Below are 24,905 nucleotides of genomic sequence, written 5' to 3'. Positions count from 1 at the left end.
TATCAATTTTAGTTTCCGATTCCAATTAATTTTGTAATTGTAAATTCTTAATTGATTTCTTTTTCTCTCCTTTTCTTTTGTTAATCTTTATCGAATAAAGGGTGTGTCCAGAAATATTTTTTCTGTTTTCTCAGATTTTGTTGTCAATATTTTTTTAAAATATTTTCTTTAGAAAAATGGCTTTCCTAACGAAAACAGTGAAAACAAGTTTCTCGATAGAATTCTAAATTGATTGTCATCTCGTCTTCATCCTCACTCCGTAGACAAAAAAAAAAGGTTATGAACTATCAAGATCCTTTTCTTTTCAACAAGCCTAAAAGATCCTTTTCTTTTCAAGAAAAAAAAAAGGTTATGAACTATCAATTTCATGGGTGGGTACTAGAAAACTTTAGTACTAGGAAATTAGGGGAGTGATTTTGACAATACGTATTATTATGTTGAGAGAAAAAGATCAATTTTTGATTCATGTGATTTTGTTTTAATTTTATTTGGGTGACTGCATATTATTAGTACAAATTTAATTAGTGCCTTTGTAGACGTATGTAGAGTGTTCTATATATATATATATATATATATATATATATATATATATATATATATATATATATATATATATATTTGAGAGGAAGTATCTAGCCACCCAAATAGCTTTATATGATACAACAGTACTATGTACTGTACAAATAGGATTGTGCACATAGTTCAGAAATAATAATGCATATAATTTTGGTCAATATCATTCTCAATTGGTTTTTTCTTTTTAGTCTTTTTCTTTTCAAAGGGTGTCCAGATCTTATGGATCTTGTTTGGTACAATATTTTTACTTTTTAAGAATCTCATATGCACTCAAAATTCTTCGTAACACCTTCGTTTGTCTAAATCTTTTTTGGCTGCTAATGTTACCATAAAAATATATAATATGAAATTTCAGACAGTACTAAAAAGATCACTTGACTATATAATTATAATGAAATATTATTATAAAAAATGATTGTTATATATATAAGTGAATGGTTACTTAGCTAATTTTCCATAACTTTAGAAAGTGCAAAGTATAGCTAAGGTCTATGCACGTGACATGTCTAGAAAATAATCTGAATTTTTTTATATATACCTCCAATCCCTTCAAAAAGTAGAAGGGACTTTCTTATATATGTGTTAAAAAATAAAATCTTTGAAATTTCTAAACCGCAATTAATTAACCAGTTAAAATTAAAGATGATAAGTAAAACCTAATCTCCATTATGACATTAATTGATCTTAATTTGAGATCAAAATTTATAGTGTTAGTTGCTTCTTATAATTCAGCTAGTATTATGTGTCAAATAGCCCATGAACCCTATTCTTAACTTGGATACAAGTAAACTCAACTGATATAAATATGTAAGGAGTCAGTTGTCACAAATTAAAATTCATTTTATAATATAAATAGATACATTTTTACACTGACAAATATGTATAACTTACATTCTAGAATATAATGTCAATTTCACAGCCATTGATATTGATTTCCTTCCCTCTTATCAAGGAATTGGTGGGATCTTCAACATGGAAGTAATGTCACAAAAAAATATTCTTAGTGTAGCACAAAGTATTAGTGATGTTGCATTTAATTACATACACAAGGTGAGGTTGAAGTGAAAGCTTATGTTTTGAGTACATTTTGTTGTTCCCTTTTGTAACAATTTGTTCCGTCGTTATGAATAAGTCAATGGAGAAGAAAATTGGGCCAAAAAACTTTTGAATAATGACTTGAAAATATTGAGCCTAGGGCAGACTTAGACGAAATCTGAGTCGGTTGAGGTCTAGGGTAATCCTGTAATAGATGGGGGATTGAATTTTTTGTTTGATCATTGGAATTGATAGCCAAGACAATAGGAAGCCTGTACGAATTTACGGAATCGTATTCTGGCCAGTAGAACTTCGGTAATTGAACTTGGCGTGAAATATTGATTTTAAAACATCATGGGTTAAGGGTGTGTTGCAAAGGGGATCTTGGAACTCAAATACCAAGCATTTTATCTCCATGCATCCCGTCAGGGTGAGGCCGCTATGGTGGGATGGGGCCCACTGTGGTGGGCCGGGAAAAAAATGGAGGAAAACCCCAAAAACGCCATTATTTTGCAAAAACTATTTTCAAGAGATAAGAAATGACCTAGGGAAGTTCTCCATCGATTTTCCATGAATTTTCGCGCCAAAGGTAAGTTAATTACTCCCCTAATCCGTATTTCGATTCTTAGAACTTAGAGTCGTGCTTGTTTATCATTCGAAGGAGGGTTTGGCCTGAAATTAATGAGAAAATCCTTAGTTGGGCATTAGGATCATGGGTTTGGCCAAGGGTTGGTATTTTGTTATAATTCGAATAAGTTAAGTCATTTTATTGATCTTTTGCATATGTATGACTGTTTTTAGATCAAGAACAAATCGAAAGGCTTCGGAAAGAAAAAGCTCCAGCAGTTTAGAGTTTTCAAAGCTTGATTTTGAGGTAGGTGATGGTTTGTCTTTCCGTATGCATCACATAGGCTTGTTAACTGTTCCATTATATGCATATATGTATGTGAATAGGGAAAGATGAAATGAACCAAATGAAATGATGGTTTATGATCAATTGCATGCACTAAACCTCTTACTTGGTGTTTGTAACTTTTTGAGATTATTCATTGTGATTGTGTTCAGTTTGATTGGATCGGGTATCACGTTCCGACACATAATTGGATTGAATTTCACATTCCGACATATATTTGGATCGGGTGTCACGTTCTGACATAATATTGGACCTCGACATACTAATAGGGGAGTGTGGGTTCCATTAGAATACCATTCTTTGACTGTTGCATTGAAACTTAGACTGTTGACCTGTGTATAAGTATATGTACTATTATGAGATGACAAACGACAAAGTATTCTATATATGTGTGCTTACTGTGTTGTGGTTACCTATTATATATTTCACTTACTCGAATAGCCGCGTGATCCTACCAGTAAACCGTTATTTTGTGTATTGATACTGCATTTGCTCTTTCTTTGTTGAGTATAGGGCATCTTCAGGAGGGTGTTGAGAGGCCTCGAATAGTGGATCGCTGAGTTTACAGAATTCAAGGGTGAGTAGTTCTTTCAGGCTACCATGTGTTCTTCTCAATCTTGGTCCCTCATTTTCAGACTTAGATTTTTTAGACGTTATTTATTTTATGACTTTTTGGGTTGAATTTCCTTTCTTTATACTTGTTGTTTCATAAGAATTTTGGTACAATGACTTTCAGATTCTAGGGATATTTTCGCATGTTTTTAGTTTGAATTGGTTGAGTTTATGGGGAGTCAACACCTTTTTCTTATTTAACATTTTTTCACATCTTAAATTGTCTATTTTCTTATTATTATTGATTAGTCTGGGTTATAATAGTGGTTCTCTCATCGGAGAATTAGAGTGGGTGTCAATCACGGCGGGTCAGGAGAGTGACACTTTTAAATTAATTAAGGTTATAAAAAATAAAAAAGGAAAGTCAATATATGATACTCCCTCCGTGCATTTTTACTTGTCTATATACTAAAAATTAAATAAATATTCCCTTTTACTTGTTTAATTGGAAAATTAAGAGATAATTGACCATCTCATACCTATTTTACCCTATTATACTACTTCCTCTGTTTCCACGTGACATGTTAAAGACCACAAGTTTAAGGATATTTTAATATATTTGACATATCTTTAATTTAAAACCACAACATTTCAAAAGTATTCTTTACTTTCTTAAATTTTGTATCATGTCAAAACCAGACAAACCAATTGAAACATAGGGAGTAATTATTTTCAATCTTTTCTCAATGAGTGAATGACATATTATAATAATTAGGAATGATATAGTAAAATTACTTTTTCATTTACTGCTCATGAAAGAATGTGTCGAGTGAAACATGAACAAGTAACATGGGTGTTCATGGTTCGGTTTGGGTCGGTTATTGATTATAATCATAACCAAATCAATTTAATCGGTTTTTAAATGTCTAAAATCATAATCAAACAAAGTAAAATAATAACCACCGATTTGGTTATTGTCGGTTTGATTCGGTTTTTCGGTTTATGACTAGCCGGGACAATTCAAATATTCTCTCTCTACATTCTTCAAATTTCTTATTAAGTTCGTTTTTCCTCACGGCCCACAAGGGCGAACTTTGCTGCATATTGAGGGAAAGACATGCTAATGGCAAATCAGGTGGACCAAACTTGCAACGCAGTTTAGATTTAAAAGAACAAGTCAAACAGAGGTTTCAAAATACAAACAACTTTGTTCATTAAAGTAAAAAAAATTACATATTTAAACTAAACTAACTAGAGAATCCATAATATAATCAAAAGTACTTCGATCATCTTAAATTAATAATTAAAAGGTATAAAATATCTTTAATTATTTATGAAAAGCTAATATTATACATATAAATAATTATAAATTTTATGTATCTAATTATCGGTTTGGTTCGGTTATTTATTCGGTTATTTTTTATTATAACCATAATCAAATTAAATATTATCGGTTTTTCAAATTTAATACCAAACAAAATCAAATGTCGATTTTTTTATTCGATTTGGTTAAATTTTCGATTTGGTTTTGATTTTAACCAAAACTGTGAACAGTCATACAAGTAACTATTCACGGAGCTAGAGTATATAGTAAGTGATTTTTATGGAATTTAAGAAATTCCTCTTCATATATCCACCATATTATTTGCCACCTCTTGGATAGTTGGATTGGCCATTGCTTTTCTTGGTTGAAATATAATTTCAATCTATAATGCCCTGTAGTAGTAAAAATTCTTAATGACATCAAGACCTTGTTTTGACTTTTAACATTTCAATTCCTTCCTTTTTCGTCTTCCAAATTAATGCAAGTTTGACTTAAACATGAGGTTATAAATAATACAACTTCTTTCACAATAATATCCCCTTCAAAATATTTACCATAATGAGATGATTTTTACAACCTTATAATCATACTTTATAATGCATGTATGATGATTATCGAGGAGATTTTGTTTCGTAGTCCATTACAAATAATGCTATTTTAGTTATATGATCCTTTTTATAGATGTTCAATAAAAATTAATAGTATAAGAGATTTTTTCTGAAATAACGGAAATTTTTATAAAAATACCTTCTTCTATTTAAATTATAAGCAGGTACAAGATATCATTTGCTCGACCAATTGAAGCTAGGAGGTCTACAACAACAATAATTCAGTGAAATCTCACAACGTGGGGTCTGGAGAAGGTAAAGTGTACGCAGACCTTACTCCTACCAAGGTAGAACGGTTGTTTCCGAGAGACCCTCGACTCAAAAGAAACTAGGAGGTCTAGTTGTGCTATTATAAGGGTATGTTAATTCATGAATATACTAACGTAATCTTTTTCGTATGATATGACATTGGATTAATGCAATAATAAAACAAATCCCAGATATGACAAGATTATAATAAGTCAATATAAATATAAATCCACTGAAGAATATTTCCCATCAACACAATTGTTACAGTAAATTTAAATGCAAAACAAAATAAGAAATGATGAAAAGCATATATATGCATGTAGTGCAGGTACAACAAGATTTGCACTATGTACAAATCCCAGAAATTAATGACAAGATCTAATGTCTATTCAGAATATTCACTGATTCCCAATAGAACACAATTGTTACAGTAAAAATGATGAAATGCATATAATAGTGCACGAATTATTATATATGAGATCATAATGGAAATAGTTTGCGTAAATGTGGTGTCCACGTGTGTGTGCTCTTTTATTTTATTTTTAAAAAGTCATTGTTCGAAAAGGATTGCACCTCTTGAGAGTAATGTATATGATCTATTTTAATATAAATATTACTAGCTGTTTTCACGGCTTAAATATGTGACTAATACGTCAGAGAGAAAGACAAATTTATCTTTATCTTTATTTATTTATTTATTTCTCAAATATTTTGGTCAATGTCAACGTATCCTTGTCGGTAAATTGAGGGGGGAAGTAAGCACTGTTAGATTATATAAATCTTGTTCCATTAATACACTTTTTGAGGAATGTAGAAAAAATCCCATAAATTTTTTAAGATTAATGGAGACTTATATCATATTACTTGAAAAACAGGTGTTATATTAATTAGTGGAATTTTGGCTCATGGACTTTGGAATTGTAATGATTACTACTGCTATACAAGCAATTAGAGAAGCCTTCATTTTAAAGTAAAAGCTTTTTCTAAGTACAAATTATATAATAATGACTATTTAAAATTTGAATGCTTCAATGTGCGTATATTCAACAATTAAGTAGAAAGAGATGGAAGTGAGTGGAACGAAACCCAAAAAAAGAAAAAAAACAAAGGAGATTTTATATGTATTTTATAGTCTAATTAATTTCAATTTATGCCACAAAGCCTTGTTTTGAAAGTAAAACGTACCTAGATACACCATTACATAAATGATATTAACTAATTTATATAATTTTTAATCTTATTTCCCTCGTAAAATAAATATTACAATCTATGACATCTGCAAGTTTCACATTTAACTAATTAATACTTTCTTTAGTAGGCTAATCGTGGTAGGTCTATGAAATGTATACAAAAAGAATGATTAATCTTTATTCATATAATTTCCGCAAGCTCATAAAATACTCTATTTACCAGGCTCAAACTCACACTGATTAAATATAAAAGAATATCACCTATCAAAGCCTTTGACCTCTGAAAAATGGGAATTTGATGTGTTATATATGTTGAGTGCTTATCTAACTAACCAATTAACTTAACCTTTTTGACAATTTTGTAGCCCCAAGAGCAATATGTGAATCTATTATGAAAAGATTTGGTTGAATTGATTAAAAGTTTAAATCCATTTGCTTCATATCTGTCTTTTCCTAAAAGAAAAAAAAAATGAAACTACAAAAGTTGACTCATTGTGTATGGTGCTAATGGAATCCAAGAAAGCATCTTTATCCATTATCCAGTAATCCTTGTTTTTTTCTAAAAAACAGCAGATATGAGAAATTTCTTTTTATTTTATTCTACTTTTAAAAGTGGCAGGTAAATTCTGAAGTTTTTTAATAACATAACAAAAATAACATATCCAAATCTCACGAGTGGAGTCTGAAGAGGGTGAAATATATGCAGATTTTATCACTCCTTCATGGAGATAGAGAATTTGTTTCTGAAAGACCCTCGGCTCAAAAGTATCATCCACAAATAAGGGAGAGAGAGTAAAACCAATATATAAAGCATAACGGCAAAAACGAGCAGCACAATACAATAACAATAACAATAGCAAAGTAATGAGATAATCAGAAAGCACTAACAACACAATTATAGTGGCATAGACCTACGACCAACCCTAAACCGTCACAGGAAAAGACACTATTCTATCCCTAATAGCCTTCTACCCTAATCCGCGACCTCCACTTCTTTCTATCTAAGGTCATGTCCTCGGTGATATGCAGTAGCGCCATATCCTGTCTAATTACCTTTTCCTAATACTTTTTTCGGTCTGCCCCTACCCCTTCGCATAACCCCCAAATCCAACTACTCACACCTCCTAACTGGTGCGTTGGTACCCCTCCTCTACACATGCCCAAACCATATCAGTCTCGCTTTCCTCATCTTGTCTGCCACAGAGGCTGCTCTCACTTTTTTCCGAATAACCTCATTCTTAATCTTATCACTCTTAGTGTGTCCACACATCAATTTCAGTACTCTTATCTCTGCAACATGTACCTTCTGAACATGAGGGTTCTTGACTGATCAGCACTTTACTCCATATAACAACGCCGGTCTAACTACCATTCTGTAGAATTTACCTTTAAGTTTAGGTGGGACCTTCTTATCACACAGGAGGCAAGCCTTCATTTCTCCATGCTACCCCAATGTGATGTGTGACATCATCGTCGATGTCCCCACTACTCTGGATGATGGATCCTAGATATTTAAAGTTTTCTCTCTTGGGGATAGGTTGAATGGCAAGCCTCACTTTCATGCTCTCTTCATCCATCGCAACACTGAATTTTCACTCCAAGTATTCTATTTTGGTCCTACTCAATTTGAACCCTTTGGACTCCAGCGTTTGTCTCCAAACCTCAACCTATCATTAACACTGTTCCGAGTCTCATCAATCAAGAATATGGCATTCGTAAATAGCATACACCGTGGAACCTCCTCCTGAATAGACTGTATCAGCTCATCCATCACCAATAAGGCAAAAAGAAACGGACTAAGTACAGATCCCTAATGTAATCCCATCTCAATAGAAAAATGCTCTGAGTCACCTCCCACCCTCCTAACTTGAGTCTTAGCCCCAGCATACATGTCCTTTATCGCCCTAATATACACCAATATGACACCTTTAGCCTCCATACACCTCCAGAGAACATCCCTCGAAACTTTGTAATAAGTCTTTTTAATAAAATATCGATTGTAATTTCACAAGTGTAATCTCAGATAGTAGTGTGTACCCAGCCTTGCTTTTATCTTGTGAAAGTAGAGAAGGTGTTGTTGGTAAACCATATGCTCAAGTAAAGCATAATATCAGCAATAAATACATAATAATAAAAGCGAAGATTATGATAATAAAATTGCATACAATAGATCTTTATGGTCCGGCTTTTCTGAACCTCATGCATAGCAAAACCTTTAATGCACCAAGTCGTTTGTCCTTTTTAAATGAGATAGTAGAAAAGTAATAATAGGAACGGTATTGATACTAAGGACAACTAGTCAATGCAAGAGTACCTATTAACCCTCTATTTTAATTCTCGACCTCTATGCCCTCTTATCAAAGGTCGTGTCTTCATTAAGCTGTAAATATGAAATGTCATGTCTAATCGATCACATCTTTTCAATACTACTTCAATAGACCTATACCTCTCATCATGTTTCATGCCCATCATAGCCAAGTTCTCACGTCTCGAGAATCTCCCCAATTCTTCCTCGTGTATAAGAAATAATTTTTATAATCGTTCCGTTATAAGTAGAAGTGTGTGGCTGGTTCTGTTTGGGCTACTTTTTGTGAGAAATCTGAGAAATTGGTTATAAACTACTTATAATAAGATTATACAAAAATTTTGAGCAACATGAAAAAAGAAATTTTATTTTGTAAAAAATCTTGAGATTCTTAAATTATTATACTTGCTACACGGACACAGTAAAAACTAAAAAATCATTAAGTAAATAGAATCTCTAATCTTCAAAAGAAATTGCTATATAGTGTTAATTATACATTTCCCAAACAAGCCACGATTCTCAAGAGGTAAAGATTTCCACTTTTTTTTGTTTAATTTCATCAATTAAATCAGTTAAAGTATGCTCGTAACATCCATATATTCCATTCTCGATGTTTACGGTAAATCAAACAATTTAACTATTATTTAATCATAATTAAGCAATATATTTTACTAAAAATATTGAGTACGGGTAAATTTTTATGATACTGTTAGGTGGTAATCTTATTTGGGAGTATTCATTCAGAGGTACATAAAGAGAAGGGAATGGAAGGCTAATAAGTTAATGGGGATCTGCAGACACCACCTAAATTCAAAAGCAATGTCTCTTCCTTGTCTCCCACTGTCCCACATTGTCCAAATTTTTCCAACATTATACTGCATCATCATCATCATTCAATACCATAAAAGTTTTCAACAGATAACAATATAGGATTATAATATTTGATTACTACTTTTTGCCGACAATCCAATTGTTTATTGACAAATGTTGCCAAGAAGCTTTAATTAAGTAGGGGCTGATTTGTATTGGCTGTAATGCCGCCAAGTGTCAATTCAATTCACAATTTTCCTAAAACCTGTATGGGATATATGTAAAACATAGATACTCTAAGTTGATAATGGCATTTTCAATATTATCCCAAAGTCCACATAACCTCCCCTTCTCCTAATCAGCCCCTACCAAAAGAAAGAGATTAGCCTTTTGTGCTCAAAGGGAAGAAATAGATTGAGGGTGTTCGGCAGAAAGGAAATGTTTTCCTGAAAAATATTTTTTTAAGAAAAAATAAATTTCTTACATATTTTCTTGTGCTCAGTATGTAAACAAAAAATATTATCTTAAAAATATTTGTGTATAATCTAGAAAAATATTGTCGAAAGTAATGGTGGAGATGGAGGCTGTGGAAGTGGGGTGAAGATAGGGTGTGGAAGAGTATGGACGACATAATCAATGCGGAGTGTTAGTCGAGAAACTTGTTTTCTCTACTTCAACTAGGAAAGTCATTTTCTTTATTTTTTTTAAGATATTTTTTTCCTAGAGAAAATATTTTTTAAAAATTTTAACCAACTGAAATGAAAAAAGTGAAAACCATTCCCTACCGTACACACCCCAGGTGTTTAAATAATAAATCCATATTATACCTTCACCTTAATAGAAATACCAATAATGGCATAAAACAGCATCGAGACATGAATATGCACTTATATGGTTAAACTTAGTTGCACAAAATTGGCACCAGCATTGACACTTCACAACAAATCCTAATGAAGAGCAGTCTAAATTACAATTGCCAGCAAGAGAAAGGGAATGAAGAAACAGTCATGAGTTGTTTCTTCAAGACAATGTTCTCTTGTTGAAAGATTCAACAGTTAAATTGGCTGTGAAAGCAGGTATTGAGTTCATCCTTCGAATGAAAATTTCAACCTGCGAAAAAAAAAAGAATACCCCAACACTTTAGAAGGTTGAACACCTCTCCGCTACCCATTTTTATGTTGCTAAAAATGACAAAAGCTAGAATACACTAACTGCTCAATGATGAAAGCTGACAACGGATAAACAGAAAAGATTAATCGATCACAATTGTAGCAAACTGGAAGAATGACAATGATACTAAAAATTAGCTTCAAACAAAGGCTTTTCTAGAAATGGTTGTTAAATACCTGTTGGGATATCTCAGGCTGAGAGGTATACTTGTTCGTCTGAAAGACCAAAAAGAAGGAAAGTTTTATTATCATGCTTCTTCAAAAGTAAGAACTCAAAGGCCAACAATTGTTTAGAATATCTGTGAGTCATAACGTTTACATACTGTGCTAGCAATGTGCTGAACTAAAGCACAAAGGCATTGCATGAATGTTGAAATTGATGGTAACAAGTCTCAAATGCTTCAACCACCCTAAAGCACACAAAATGAAAACATGCATCTTACCAAAATGTTTGTGTTCCCTGATTCATATTCAAATTCAAGCTTTTCTTCATCGCTTTGAGCATAAATTGATTGAAGTATAAACCGTGTAACTGCTATTCCATCTGGACGCTGGTGATCATCCATCACAATCTAACAATATAATTCCGATTATCATTAGGTTGAGCAAAATGTGCTGAAATGATAAAAATGGTGCTAACTTTAGCTAGAAGCTTCTGCAATACATACTATAGACATTAACTCAGTACTTTTAGGTGACATTTAACTCAAACTACACCTCTTTCTGGTCCATAAGAAAGAACCCACAAGACACAAAATGCTTTTCATGAAACAATCTACCTTCTCAACCAATATTAAAGTAGAAGAAAATTATTGAGGAAGATTCACCGTGCACTTAATGAAAATGCTACTGAAGAAATTCCAACAAGATACACCCACCCTACCTCCACGCACAACCCCCAAACTTCTGTTCAAACTAGTGGAATTATAACACATTGGTTGAGATACCAACTAGACTCCGGACAATATCTAGTGGCAAAATATATTAGTTCGAAATATAGTCATAACCCAGGAGGCATGTAATACCTTATACCCAAAAAGTTCACAGCATGCCCTTCTGAAAACAGAGATCCTATCAGCAAAAACTGTCTTGTACCTGAAGAATGATTGAACTTAGTTTCCGACAAGAACAACAAATCATCGACAATACAAATGCTGAGAAATCCTGAAACGTTTACCTCTCCTCACGCTTTTCTAATGTTGCTATTTGCTCTTTCAACTGCATAATCTTTCCAGAAATATAAGAATCAACCAGTGTACCCGCATCAGCTGCATAATTGAAAGGTAATGAATTAGAAATAATAAAATATGACGAAAAGGTCTCTAAAAACTGATATGTCCCATTTGACACTTCAAATGCATTAAGCATTGGATAATACAAACTAACAAAAGGCACTAAAAATCTCAGAGTAAATAGACCAGAGAGAGCAGGAAGATAAGGGAGGCATAAAAAGAGAAAAAATACAGAATCACATTAATACTTAATACTGCTTAACAGCTCCAATGAACAGAGCATTAACCAGTGAGTTGTATACTTCTTTTGACATCTAGAAGTGTATTATGGGTGATAAATAGCTCCCTTTTACGATTCCAAACTAGTAACAAAGGATGATTAAGGATCAAGAAGAACCATCCATATTGAGTGATTCATACCTAAATCCAAAAAAAATTGGGGCTGAATATATGAACCCACTAAAACCATTCCGCTTCATAAAACTAATAACATTGTCTGCACAAATTTTTCCCAGACTAGACAGGATATTAGCACCAAAAATAAATAGAGTCCCTACATTCTCAAAACTCACAAAAGATATAGCCCTTAGTTACCTCCGGAGTTTTGGCCTAGGGGTAACAGCGAAACATGTGATGTGTGGGTTAGTCTCTCATCACGGGTTTGATAACCTACTCTAAGGAAAAGGCTCGTATTCAAGTGGAGAAGGGTTAAGGGGAAGGCCCATTTACCCACCAAGATTCGAACCGTGCTTCACTGATCTTCGAGGATTTATTTGTTATTTAAAAAAAACATAGCCCTTGGTTGCAATTTTTGAAACTGAAAATTTATTTTGAAACTGGAGTCCCTAGTTGCAATTCACCATTATAGTTTCTGAATATAAGCTATCATGTAAACTCCAGATTATTTTTTTTTTATCAGGATGTAAACTTCTTTACATATTAAGCACTAAATCCTACTGGAAGTAACCTAGAAACAGGTTGTTACTAACTTCCTATAACACAAAAAGCCTAATGTTTTAGATTTTCTCCATTATCTTTCTTCCTATCAATGTTTCAATGTCATAACTCAATTGGTGATGATATTTGGAAACATCAAATAACAATTCCTAGGGATCATATAAAATCTTTTGTTATCCAAAGATAAAAGAATTACATTTTGTCTTCTTTTCTTTTTCCTCTTCTTTAATCCTACATGTATCTTTTGTATTTCAGGAGTACTCAAAATTTTCTAACTGAAAAAGATTATTGTATGTCATTCACACACTGCAACAATGGTATGTACATTCCTAGGTATATCTATTTTTCTGAAATGACCTCTACCCCTCAATCACGAACTACTTGGTCTGCTATAAATGTCCTCAATATCCATTTGACTTGATTTGAACCTATTTCATTATAGTAATCATTTATTTATCTCTTTCTTTTTTAATAAAGAACCAGATAATTTATCTTTTGGGACAAATATAGGGTCCTCGAGATCTCTAAATTTTCTACAGAAATACAAACTCTGTAAACAAACAAAAATAACTCCTAACAAACTCCGAATAATATGTTAGCACAATTATGCCTTAATCACAACTACCTTGTACATTCTAATTGCTTTTGCTTCCATCCTGTTTTGTTCTCAGCTAAGTCTACATGGATTTGGAAATATTATGTCTTGAGACAACTTGCCATGTAAGTCTAGGTCTATTTGTGACACCTACTGGTCAATGCGTTTGGAGAGATAGCCCAACCATCTCACACAATATTCTCTCATTTTCGCTCTGAGTGCACTACTTATATTTTCTTTCACCGGTGATGATTTCTAGCAAATTCATCTTAATATCTATATTTTTACAAAAATTATCTTGTAAATATTGTTCAGCCTTGGAAATCCTAAAACTCACTAACAAAAACTGGTGTTTTCAAAATACAGATATATTATATCTCTACTTATAAGTAACAAACATCATTGTACTAAGAGTTTTAGGAGTCAACCAGCTTAAACCAGCCAAAGTAGATATATGATTTAATAAAGGGATACTTTCAAATATATACAATAAATTTATTAGTTTACAACAAATATAGCCATATTTTTATTTAGCCAAAAATCATAGGAAGTATACACTGATTATACAATATAGCTTACCTATACATGAGCTATGCTATACACTGACTATACATTATGATGCACTCAAAAGGAAGTAGTAGTGGTAGTAGTCGAATGACAACAAATCACAGGCATACATGAACTTAAAATTGAAGTTATGTGCACCTGACTGCCCTTTTAACTCTTGAACAGCCAGTAACTGCTCTTTTGTCTTCTGCAACTCATTCTGAAGAGCCTCTATTGTTTGTTTTGCCTCATTTTCAACTCCCAGGGTGTTGACCATACGCAAGACTTTAGTATTGGCTGATGAATAGTCCCCATGGCCTAACTGCAAGGGGACCAAAAGTAACCTAAGGATACTAAAAGTGGGTTACAGACTTATAACATTAAAATTATACACTCCCATACATGTGTGCATTCCATAACGGCATAAGAAATAAAAAAGAATACATTCTCAAAAAAAAAAAGAATAGAAAAGAAAGTAATTTCTGCAGCAGATTGCATCCTCATTGACGTTAAAGTTTCATTAGGTAGATAACAATGAATGCAAATGGATACTTGTAAGCATTGTACTCAAAAGCAGTTTTTGCATCGACATATATTACATAATTTCATCAGGCAAAAGGTTCACCTAGCAGTCAAGTAGACCTATAAAGCATAACAAAGAAACATAGGAGAAATGCCACTCCATCTTCAATGAAAGAGGCAAAACAAAGCGTATAATATCAGCATCATAAATGGGATTTAGCATATGATAAGATGGATATAAAACAGAAGGAAAAACAAGACATGAAAATTCTAAAATTATTTAGCAAAAAAAGATTATATTCTAACTCGCTCAAGTATATTGAGAAGTCATAAGCTGCATAACCACCAAACGCATGTACCAGTATCTCAAAAGGTCTTTAATAGATATCTAGAATATGAAATTCTTATGTGTCATGGATGAACAGCATCCCATTAGCATTTCTTGCCAGGGATTTGTCACTTGTCTGAAATATATATTTTAAGAAAAATAAAAAATACAACAGTACAAAATATGTAACCCAGTAGTAACCTTGGACTCCAAAAGAGCTATCTGAGAACGTAAGCCGTCACCCTCCCTCTCCAATGATTTTATTCTTCTAGCTTCATTATTTAGTTTCTCATTGAGAAACTTTATTTCATTGAGCTGACGAATATTAACTTCTTTTTGTCCAGATAAATAGCTCTCCAGCTCCTTTATACAGTTCTCTTTCTTGGCAAGAGATGCTTCAAGCTCCTGTAGTCAGGATATAACTACCACAATTAGATAAAGCAAAATCATAAGGTAATTTGTCAAAAGGAAAAACGGGCAGGGATCATAACCTGAAGAATAGCTCCACTGACCACTTCATGTCCACTTTCAACACTCTTCTGCTTCCTGAAGTCCTCAATGACATTTTTTAAACGGTCTGCTTCTTCAATAACAGAAGCAAGCTACAAAGAAATTTAAGATCAAATACATAAAAAGTCAAAAAAGAACACAGAAGGACAGGAAAAAGGTAAACTCTTAAACTAGAGGCATAGGATCAACAAAAGAAGGTATCCATAATTTTTATACATGCATTCCACTGTTTGGGTAGAGTAATATCAACACAAATCCTAATAAGGACTTGGTCTAACAAAACCTACTTACCTAAACTTCAAATCCATTTTTTATGGCAATACTTCCCAAGCTAGGAATCAAGAAGAAACAGAGACCACAAGGAAGAGGGAAAAGAAATTTTACAGTAACTAATTTCTGAAGTAGCAGATGCAAAATATGCTAACCTTCAACTCAATCCTCTTGATTTCTGATTTTGAAGATTCCGCCTTCTCCTTTGCAAGTACAGCCTCATTCTCTGCTTCCCTTTTCTCAAGCTCAGCAGAGTCAAGAGCCACCTCCATTTGTTTAAGTCGAGCCTGGATCTCACCAACCTTCGTCATGCTATCAAGCACTTCTCTGGTTCCCAGAAAAGGAAACAAAAACTCTTGAATACCAATTAGTTGGGGACGGAAGCAAGGGAAGAAAATCATGCAATTTCCACCCCAACACATCTGAGAGAAAGGGGATAGAAATATTTTCATCCTTTCTCCTAGTTCCTTTTTACAATAAGTCAAGCTTCAAATAAAGCAGTTGTATCTCTCAATACTAACTACTGTAACAAAAGACTAATGATAAATAAGTGTAGGAAATCAAGAAACTGAAATTATCTTTTTAAGGTGTGAAAGATGTGCATCATCTTATTACATCTATGAATGTTTCTACTCAATCTAGGTTATTTGGTGTCACTTTGCATGACAGTGCACATTATACTACTCAAGCAAAAACAACAATGACTACCCAAAGAAAAATAACAGAACTGCCAGAATTCGCTCTGTGAATTAGAATTAAACAATTAAGAGGAAGTAGTTAGACAAAACCTTTCCACATTAAAGTCAATCATAAAATCAACAAAAGCAACTCCTGATGGACCTACTATTAAGCATTAATGAGGAGCATGGAGTTAGAAACAGAGTTCATCAGTGACCATAGTTGCTTCAGAACGAGAAAAAAATTAGTTAGCACCAAAATAAAGGAAAAACTGAATCAACAGCTTACCTCTGCAGAGCGGCAAACTTGGGAGGCACATCAGCAGCACATGATGCACTAGGAATATCTTTAACCATTGATTTCCAAGCATTTAGTTCATCTTCTAACTTCTCCATATCTCCTTGAAGCGCTGCTAGTTTTAGTAGCTCCGACTCTGCCCTCTCTCTCCGGCCTTTTTCCTCAAGTATCTTTTCCTTCAACAACTCAATGTTTTCATGCGATGACTTCAGCTTTCTTGCTTCACGCACTTCAGCCTCCTGATGAGGAATCAAAATAAATCAATCAAACCTTTGCTAAACCAAAGTTAAATTTTCCGTTTTTATTTTTATTTTTGATCTATTATTTTAAGTGTATAAGTTTCAACTAGTTTACTGTTATTAGCAAAAGATGTAGAGATTTGAAGAACATAAAAGAATAAATAAGAAAAGAAGAAAGCAAAAATAACAAATAAAGTATAAGAATAATTAATTTTTTAAAAATTGAATGTAAAATGTCACATGGATGCTCTTTTTGACTTACCTTCTAGCTACCACACACTACAAAGAAAATGAAGTCATTCTCTATACCAGTTGGCACGAATGGGAGGTTTTAGATAGTATATGTTATAGTTCATGGGGTAACAGTACACCCTATAGTTTAAGCATTAAACTTGCAAAACATTGATAGTTCAGAGTGTTTTTTATGTATTAACTCTTTTTCTTTTTTGAGAAATAAACCAAATTTAAAATCCTTTATAGTAAAATGTGGCACTGAAAAGAAATGTTCTGATAACTGGTGGGATAGTAATGCGGCATGCCAGTTAGTTACTAATCCAGCATAACTAAAATATAGTAGAGCAAAATAACTTCAACAAATAAGATCAATCTTTCACCTCCTTTCATCAAAGCTAAAAGGAAAAGCTTCCTATAGTTTAGAAACTAATCCAGAAACTAGCAGGATTTACACAACTTATTGTGGAATTACTCTGTTTATAAAGTTATTTTCCCAATCATCATACAGTTAGCTTGAAACTGATTATCTTAGTCATGACACAGAAAACAGTGAACTCTCATTACTGTAAGTGCTAGTAGTAGCTCTCACTAGAACTTAAGACTCAAAGAACTAACAAAAAGCATTTAACTGCACATTGGACTATCACAAATGATGATGTAACTTACATAGCTCCTAAGTTCCTCCTGCAAATGTTTCACCAAAATGTTGCTGTCACTAGAACAACCTTCTTGAAATGTGAAACTTGACAGTTTCTTCTCTGCTTCGATTTTCTGCTGCATGCACTAGAAAAAAAAACAAGAGAAAATTGTAAGTTCATTATAATTCAATATTGCCAAAAATGATAAACTAACAGACAAAAAATGATGCAAATGACATAAAGAAAATAGACAGAAGAAAACATGCAAGACCACACTCTGATACCGCAAACAATGTAATTTATGCATGCATGCCCTTCAATTGTAAACCTACACAGGAAATACGGTATTAACCAACTACTAGGGCAAAACTTATTGACCTAGCAACTTACTATGCTGAGGAATCAACATTAAATACAGGGTAAATACATATTTAGTACATAAATTCCATATCATCATGCAAACAACTGCAACAATTCTAGGCGCATACTTTTTTTGTACATTTATCCCCTGAACAGTTTTTACACTTTATGCAAGCCAATATTTTCCAAGCAAGAAAACATGCGCGACTGCAAAAAAAAAACAAGAATCCACCATAAAAATCAAATATAAAAGACCAAGTACATCCGGTCCTACCCACTCCAAGTAATCGGGAGGAGTTATTTCGTAGAATAGTCACTCCATAACAATTAACACCTGTATTTTCTGTAAAGGTCGTTCCCATCTCCCAATTAGACCTTCACCTTTAAATGAAGCGGTAAATGTTACGTTGCAAGTCCATAGAGGATCGTCTGATGACATTCAACAACTTATGCAAGTATATTTTAAAATGTCAAAAGTCCATGAGGATCTCATTTGATGACATTCAACTTATGCAGTTATATTTTAAAATGTCAAAAAATAACTTCATCAAAAGAAACAAAAAATTGAAAAAGAATAGATAAGCCTCCACTCTCGTTGCTCCAGCATATGCTTGTGCAGACTCATGGGTGACAATTAAGACAAACAAAGCAGTAATTCTAGGATAGAAGATGCATTGACCTCATCAAGTCTCTTCCTCAGTTCTTCCAGCTGCTCCTTCAGCAGAACTGACTCTTTCTCAGCATTGGAAGCTCTGAATTCCATTATTTCAAGCTGCATAAAAGCATATTATATATTGGATATAACACCTTATTTTGGATATAACATTTCATTTCACTTAACACAGAGCAGGCTATGTATTAGTTACAAATCCAGCACTTATAGTTAATTTCACAGAACAGATTCTTACATTGTTACTTATTTTTGTGATAGAAAACTTGGATTCACTTTTGAGCTGCTCAAGATCATTCCGCAAACGACTTTTCTCTCTTTCTATGCTTTCCGACAAACTACTAAGCTTTCTCTCTAAAAGACTTGCTTTTTCTTCTGCTGCAGCAGCTGACGTCTCAGCTTTTTTACGAAGATTCATCTCGTTTTGGAACTTCACCTAGAAGACAATGAGATGGTAGATAAATAATATCATAGATGGCAAGAAGGAGATAATTAAGAGAGTTATACAGATTAAGTACTTCAAGAATTGATAAACGCTAACAAAGAAAGCCTCCAATAGAAACATGAATAACTTGAGGTATGTCCCCAACCATTCATCCAGCAATTATATGGTAAATCTCTTCCTTTGCATTTACACTCTGATGTATACTATGTTGCTATAAATTGTTGCTTAAAGAAGGAACTAACAGAAAACTCCTGTTTTCATTCTGCTTATATGTCTTTCCATACTTAAGCACTCAACTATTAGGACTTACGAACAAAGCATGACTTGTGCTGAGCATTGAGGACCAAGTCAGCACACCTCAACAAATGAGATAGATGTACACATTATTAGTCGCAAATCAGTGCCATTATCATGATAACTTGAAAATTATAGTCTCTGCTACTTTTCGTTTCTGTTGGTAAGAAAAAAAAACATGATAAAGTTTGAGATTCAGTCTAATCAGATTAAGATAACGTCTGGCTCGCTTCTTACAGGGGCCATGTTCAGTCTTGGTTGGTTCCACGACTTTGCAAGGTAAATGTGATGACTCCAGTTGTTGTGGAGCACAGAGCGCCAAAATTGACTTAGTTTCAAGATGTAGAATCTAATCAGGATCTCATTTTGACATATATTCAAAGTGATTTACAAGTGGAAACAGCTTATTGTCCTCAACAACATCATCATACCCAGTATAGCCCACAAGTGGAGTCTGAGGAGGGTAAAGTGTACGCATACCTTACGCATACCTTGGCAGGTAGAGAGGCTATTTCCAATAGATCAAACTGCTCATTGTCCTCCCGGTGTGATATTTTGTCTACAAACCAATAGATTGAAAAGTTCCACCGATAAATAAAGGGGGTACTAACTAACAGTTGAGTCCTCTCTGAATAGCAGGAGATAGTTGCCCACCATATGGCTCACCAACTTCACTTGCCTCTATGGTCACTGCAGAGAGGTTCAGATCACTTATACACGGGCTCTACAGAGGAAGGGGTTGGGTCAGGAGCGTTTTCAATATGATTCATTTCTTGTATTTGTTCGATGAGAAATGCTAGTCTATTTTGTCCACTTTCTTCATCCACCTAAATCAAAATGATCAAAAAGGAAAGCAAGCTTGCTTCTTATTCCCATTTGATCTCCTTCCATCTCTGTGACTAAGAATTCCTTTTCAAAAAGAGAGAGAGTCTCTCTTCCTAGGCATAAATTATCGCACTTACCAAATCAAATTGCCTTATATTTAAGTTCGATTACAGATTAGACCAAATTAATGATAATGAACTCGTACATCAGCATAAAAACATGATGTGAACCAAAGAGAGCCCATTGATTCTTCTCAAGAATGTGACATAAAGATAATGGGATATCACAATTAACATCTAGCACCTCAAGTTCAGTGTACAACTGCAACTGTTTTCTGAGCCGTTCTTGAGAAACGTTGACCTCCTTCATTAGTTGGTCCTGCAGAGCCTCTTCGCGCCCTTTAGCAGCAGCTAGTTCTTGCTCTGCATTGAGAAATTGATCACGAAATTTCTTCCTTTCAGCATCTGCACGTGTAATTCATGTCATCATGCAAATTAAAATCAATAAGAAATCGCAGTATACTTTCCAGAAAAGGTGAATTACAAACCAAATAGTCATTGTCCCTCCAGTGGAAAAAAATGTTAGTGGTGAACAGAAAGAAAAAAATACAAAGGTGATTAACAAAAAAGAAGAAAAGGCATGACAGTTGCTAAAAAGGAGTCAACACAGGATTAGGAGACAAAAAATACGAAGTCAAATAATATCATTCCAAGTAAAATCTGTTGTCCATAATAGTGCCAACTTAGAAATGAAAGCTAGAAGTTCCCCAAATTATGGTTATACTTATACAAGAAAAATTCTATAGTTAGCCAATTATAAAGTTTGCAAACCAAACTTTTGGTGTCTTAAGACATTATTAATATATGAATGTTCTTATTGATCAGTAGCGAGTGATTTATACTAAAGGACAAGCACGGCAGATGTGCTGGAGTTCCATGTGGAAAAAGGAATACGATCTAGAAGAGAGAGGGCAAAACCTAACTCTTCACACACCCCTAGGCACTCTCCAAAAAACAGACCGGGTCTAATGCAAAATTATTTCAATATGTAAGAAAGCTCAGCCAAGCCTCCAAAACATTTGCAATATAAAACTCTACATGATGCAGCGTAAGGTGCCCATTATTTTCTACAACCGAGGGTGTGGCCTGGTGATCAATGATGTGGGTTGAGAACCATGAGATCTCAAGTTCAAATCTCATAGAATGCAAAAACACCAGGTGATTTTCTCTCATCCAAGCCTTGGTGGATAGAGTACTCGATACCTGTGTTGGTGAGAGGTGGCAGGTATCCCTCGAAAATAGTCGAGATGCAGGCAAGCTAGCCCAGACACCACAGTTAGACAAAAGAAAAAGGTGCCCAATATTTCCACCTTCGCCTATTGATTGTCACCCTGACCCAGGATCATAAACAAGATTGCCTAAAAGAAAGTATAACCTAGCACATTTCATTAGCTTCCTAGACAAGAAGAAGCTTTTTTTCGTTTTTGCTAATCTGCTGTTAGTTTTTATGCAGTCTTTGTGCAATAAGATCCAATGAAATTTAGTCCTACTACTCTTTTTTTTTAAAAAGGCATAATCAAACAATAAACACAATCTATAAAGACAGAAACGAGGACCAAACATCCCTTTAATAATACAATGAAGTAAAACGTCATTAACAGATTCTTCTTCGCAATCACGCATGTAAGTTAATGTTAGCTAACATTCTATATCTTCTTTGTAAATTAAAATTATCCTGCGCCATAAAGTCGACTACTACGTCCAACCCAACATTTCAACCTCAATACTGTTGTATTTTCTTCAGACTTCTCTCCAAATGAAAGATCCAATATTGACCATTCAAGATTAAGTACAGAAGTTATCAGTAAAAACACCATCTTGAGGTCCTTTCTAAATAGAAAATCTCCAATTACCCATTGTAAATTAAGACGAAAAGAGAATCAAAAAGACTGAGGAGTTGAGGAAATTCACAGTCATTGCAAAGGTTATATTGCATACTACGGATAAAAAATATATATTCCACGATATACTGTTATTTTCAGGTTCAGCAACGATGAACTAGAAGGAGTATCCCAGCAACCACTTCAGAGCTTAATGCATGGCCATTACCAAGCACTAGTGTAATATGTTTAAAGAACTCAAAAGAAAAAGAAAAAACGTCCTCATACATAATGAACTTCACATGAGGTCCCAAACAGGACAGCATCCAGAAACTGAGAGTGGCTTTCTGCCATAAAAGTATAATATGTTTCCAAACACCCAGACGTTTCATGTGCACAGAAAGACACAAATGTGTGCGTGAATGGGTGTATGTCCGTGTGTATCTATATATGTATGCATGTATCCATTTATGTACACACATCTGTTTGTGTTGTAAAGTTGCTAAAAAAAAATCTGAAGTTGCTAGTTCTCACATATAAACTTTGAAATAAAGAAGACAACTTTTTAACAATTGAAATCAGGGGAGCAATTGAACCGTACAAAAAAGATTAGTTTAGCAAAGGAACAATTATAGTGTGCTCTATAGATGTTTCTACCAAAGAATCTTCATTCTCTGGCGCAAAAGTGTATAAAATTGAGCAGTCGAAGTAAACTTTTAAAAAGTCTGTTGAAAGGACAAGGGGAAACAAAATCATGTAATTAGTCAATCATATTTCACAGAATTGGATATTAATGACTCACCGGCTTTAAGATAATCATTGTTTAGTGCTACAAGTTTGGATTGGTTATCACGAGCTTGCTTTTCTGCACTGCTTAAGGCATCAAAAAACTCTGACTTCACCTGATAATAGAATTTGATTTCATATAGATATAAGCAAACTCGTGAAGGAAGTTATATGAACTGAGTAAAATAAATAAACAGGGAGCCATTGTCAGTCATTGACCAATATAAGAGACATAAGAATGCTAACTTGAAGGAATATATTATTTAGCTCAGAGGTCTTCCATCATCTTCTGTCATTCTATGTAATCAAACCTGAAAGGAAAAACTGCATGTAGGTCCCTCCGTTCAGACCGACTTGGAAGTCATATTTATCCTTCAGCAATACTCAAACTATCCAAATGCGCTAAATCAAGATTAGGTCAATTTGAGTCCATCTTAGATGTCCTCATAAGTTTGTTTTTTAGTAAAGTAAGTAGATTTGCGTTATCAAAAAAGATAAAGTAGATTATATTAATGGAGGGCATAAGACACCTGTATGCAAGTAGTATACCGGAGAGTAGAAAACAATGTTCTTATTAATTTACAAAAAAAAAGTTTTGCTTGTGATTAGTTCATTGTGAAGAAGCTCAGCCTCAAATTGACTCAAGAATCAATTACGATTTGGCATACACATCTAAGACCAAACTCACTCAACATATGAATAAAGCTTGAATATAAAGCTCATTAAGGAATCAACCCAAGTTTGAAAGACCATTTACCCATGCCTTCAGTCTTTAATTAGCACCCCAATAGCAATAAAATCACATAAACGTTCCTTCTATGGCACTGGAAAGTCTGGGAAAATCTCACTAGCGGACCAAGCGAAAAAACACCCACAGTCAAGGGTGTGGGTGCACCTACTGTCTCTGGTTCGAGATATACATAAATAGTTGCAATTTCCACTACCACATAAGAAGAAAAATAATAGGTAGGTGCCTCAATATGTCCGCACTCACTGACTTAAAACCTTGAATCCACTCTAATTGTTGAAATATAAATTCGATATTGGGATTGTAATGAAGAGAGTAGGGATGAATGAATACCATTTGTCGGCATTGATAAGTGCATAGCATTTGATCGGAAGATTCTGGGTGGTGGTGAGATGATTCAGGCAACGGCGTATCCTCGAAGATGACGAGCTGCCGATTGCCGGAGCTGGGACTACCATCTTCCGGTTGATTGCTCTGCGCCTTTCGCTTGAATGGTGGTGTTCTCAGGATCATGATTCTTCCTCTGCTAGGGTTTTGACAACCTCTACAGTAATTGAATCAGGTGCTGTGTGTATGTATAGCTCTGATGATGATTGATGAAGATGTAAAGGGGCCTTGCAGAGAACTGAGGCGCCAATTGGACTCAAATAATAGCGTAAGAGCTGACCCGAATCCCTTTGGGCAAGTGGTACACACTCGTTTGGGTCATTGCCACGAATGTCCTATTTTGGGTCCGTTTTTAATTGTGTGTAATTTACGTAAATCGCATACTAGTAAAAATTAGTTATAATATTTTTTTGTTCTTTTTAAAATTATAAAAAAAATTAAAATTTATGAATTTCGAATGTAATACTGAACTTTCGGATACATAAGAGAAAGATGTATCATAAAGGGGATAAAGATGTATCACAGAGGAAATAGGACATCTTGATACATAAGGGAGAGATGTATTCGAAAAGGGAGGAATGTATCAGAGATGAGAGGGATGTATACATGAGGGGGAGCGAAATAGCAGTGATTGTATCCGAGAAGAGATTTTTGATTTTTTTTTTAAAATAGTAGAAAATTTTAGAGATTATAATAAAATAATATGTGTATTTAGATAATTTTTGTTTTATTTT

General features: G+C 33.9%; 1 protein-coding gene across 1 annotated transcript; it reads right to left on the bottom strand.

Annotated features, from left to right (window-relative positions):
* Positions 1–10,399: 10,399 nt before the first annotated feature.
* On the bottom strand, positions 10,400–24,440 carry LOC129885947 (mitotic spindle checkpoint protein MAD1). The gene is made up of 16 exons (XM_055960441.1): positions 24,118–24,440; positions 23,053–23,152; positions 20,675–20,835; positions 19,046–19,243; positions 18,817–18,909; positions 17,806–17,922; positions 16,658–16,905; positions 15,847–16,018; positions 15,403–15,513; positions 15,113–15,316; positions 14,221–14,383; positions 11,909–11,999; positions 11,757–11,826; positions 11,175–11,303; positions 10,909–10,947; positions 10,400–10,672 (listed from the first exon to the last, which is right to left on the bottom strand). Exons 1-16 carry the CDS (start codon positions 24,295–24,297, stop codon positions 10,583–10,585), a joined length of 2,166 nt encoding a protein of 721 aa, XP_055816416.1. The 5' UTR covers positions 24,298–24,440; the 3' UTR covers positions 10,400–10,582.
* Positions 24,441–24,905: the final 465 nt, after the last annotated feature.

This window comes from Solanum dulcamara, chromosome 4, assembly GCF_947179165.1.
Source record: "Solanum dulcamara chromosome 4, daSolDulc1.2, whole genome shotgun sequence".
Classification (NCBI taxonomy): Eukaryota; Viridiplantae; Streptophyta; class Magnoliopsida; order Solanales; family Solanaceae; genus Solanum; species Solanum dulcamara.
The sequence above is the reverse complement of the archived record's forward strand: the minus strand, read 5'-3'. Positions and strand labels throughout refer to the sequence as shown.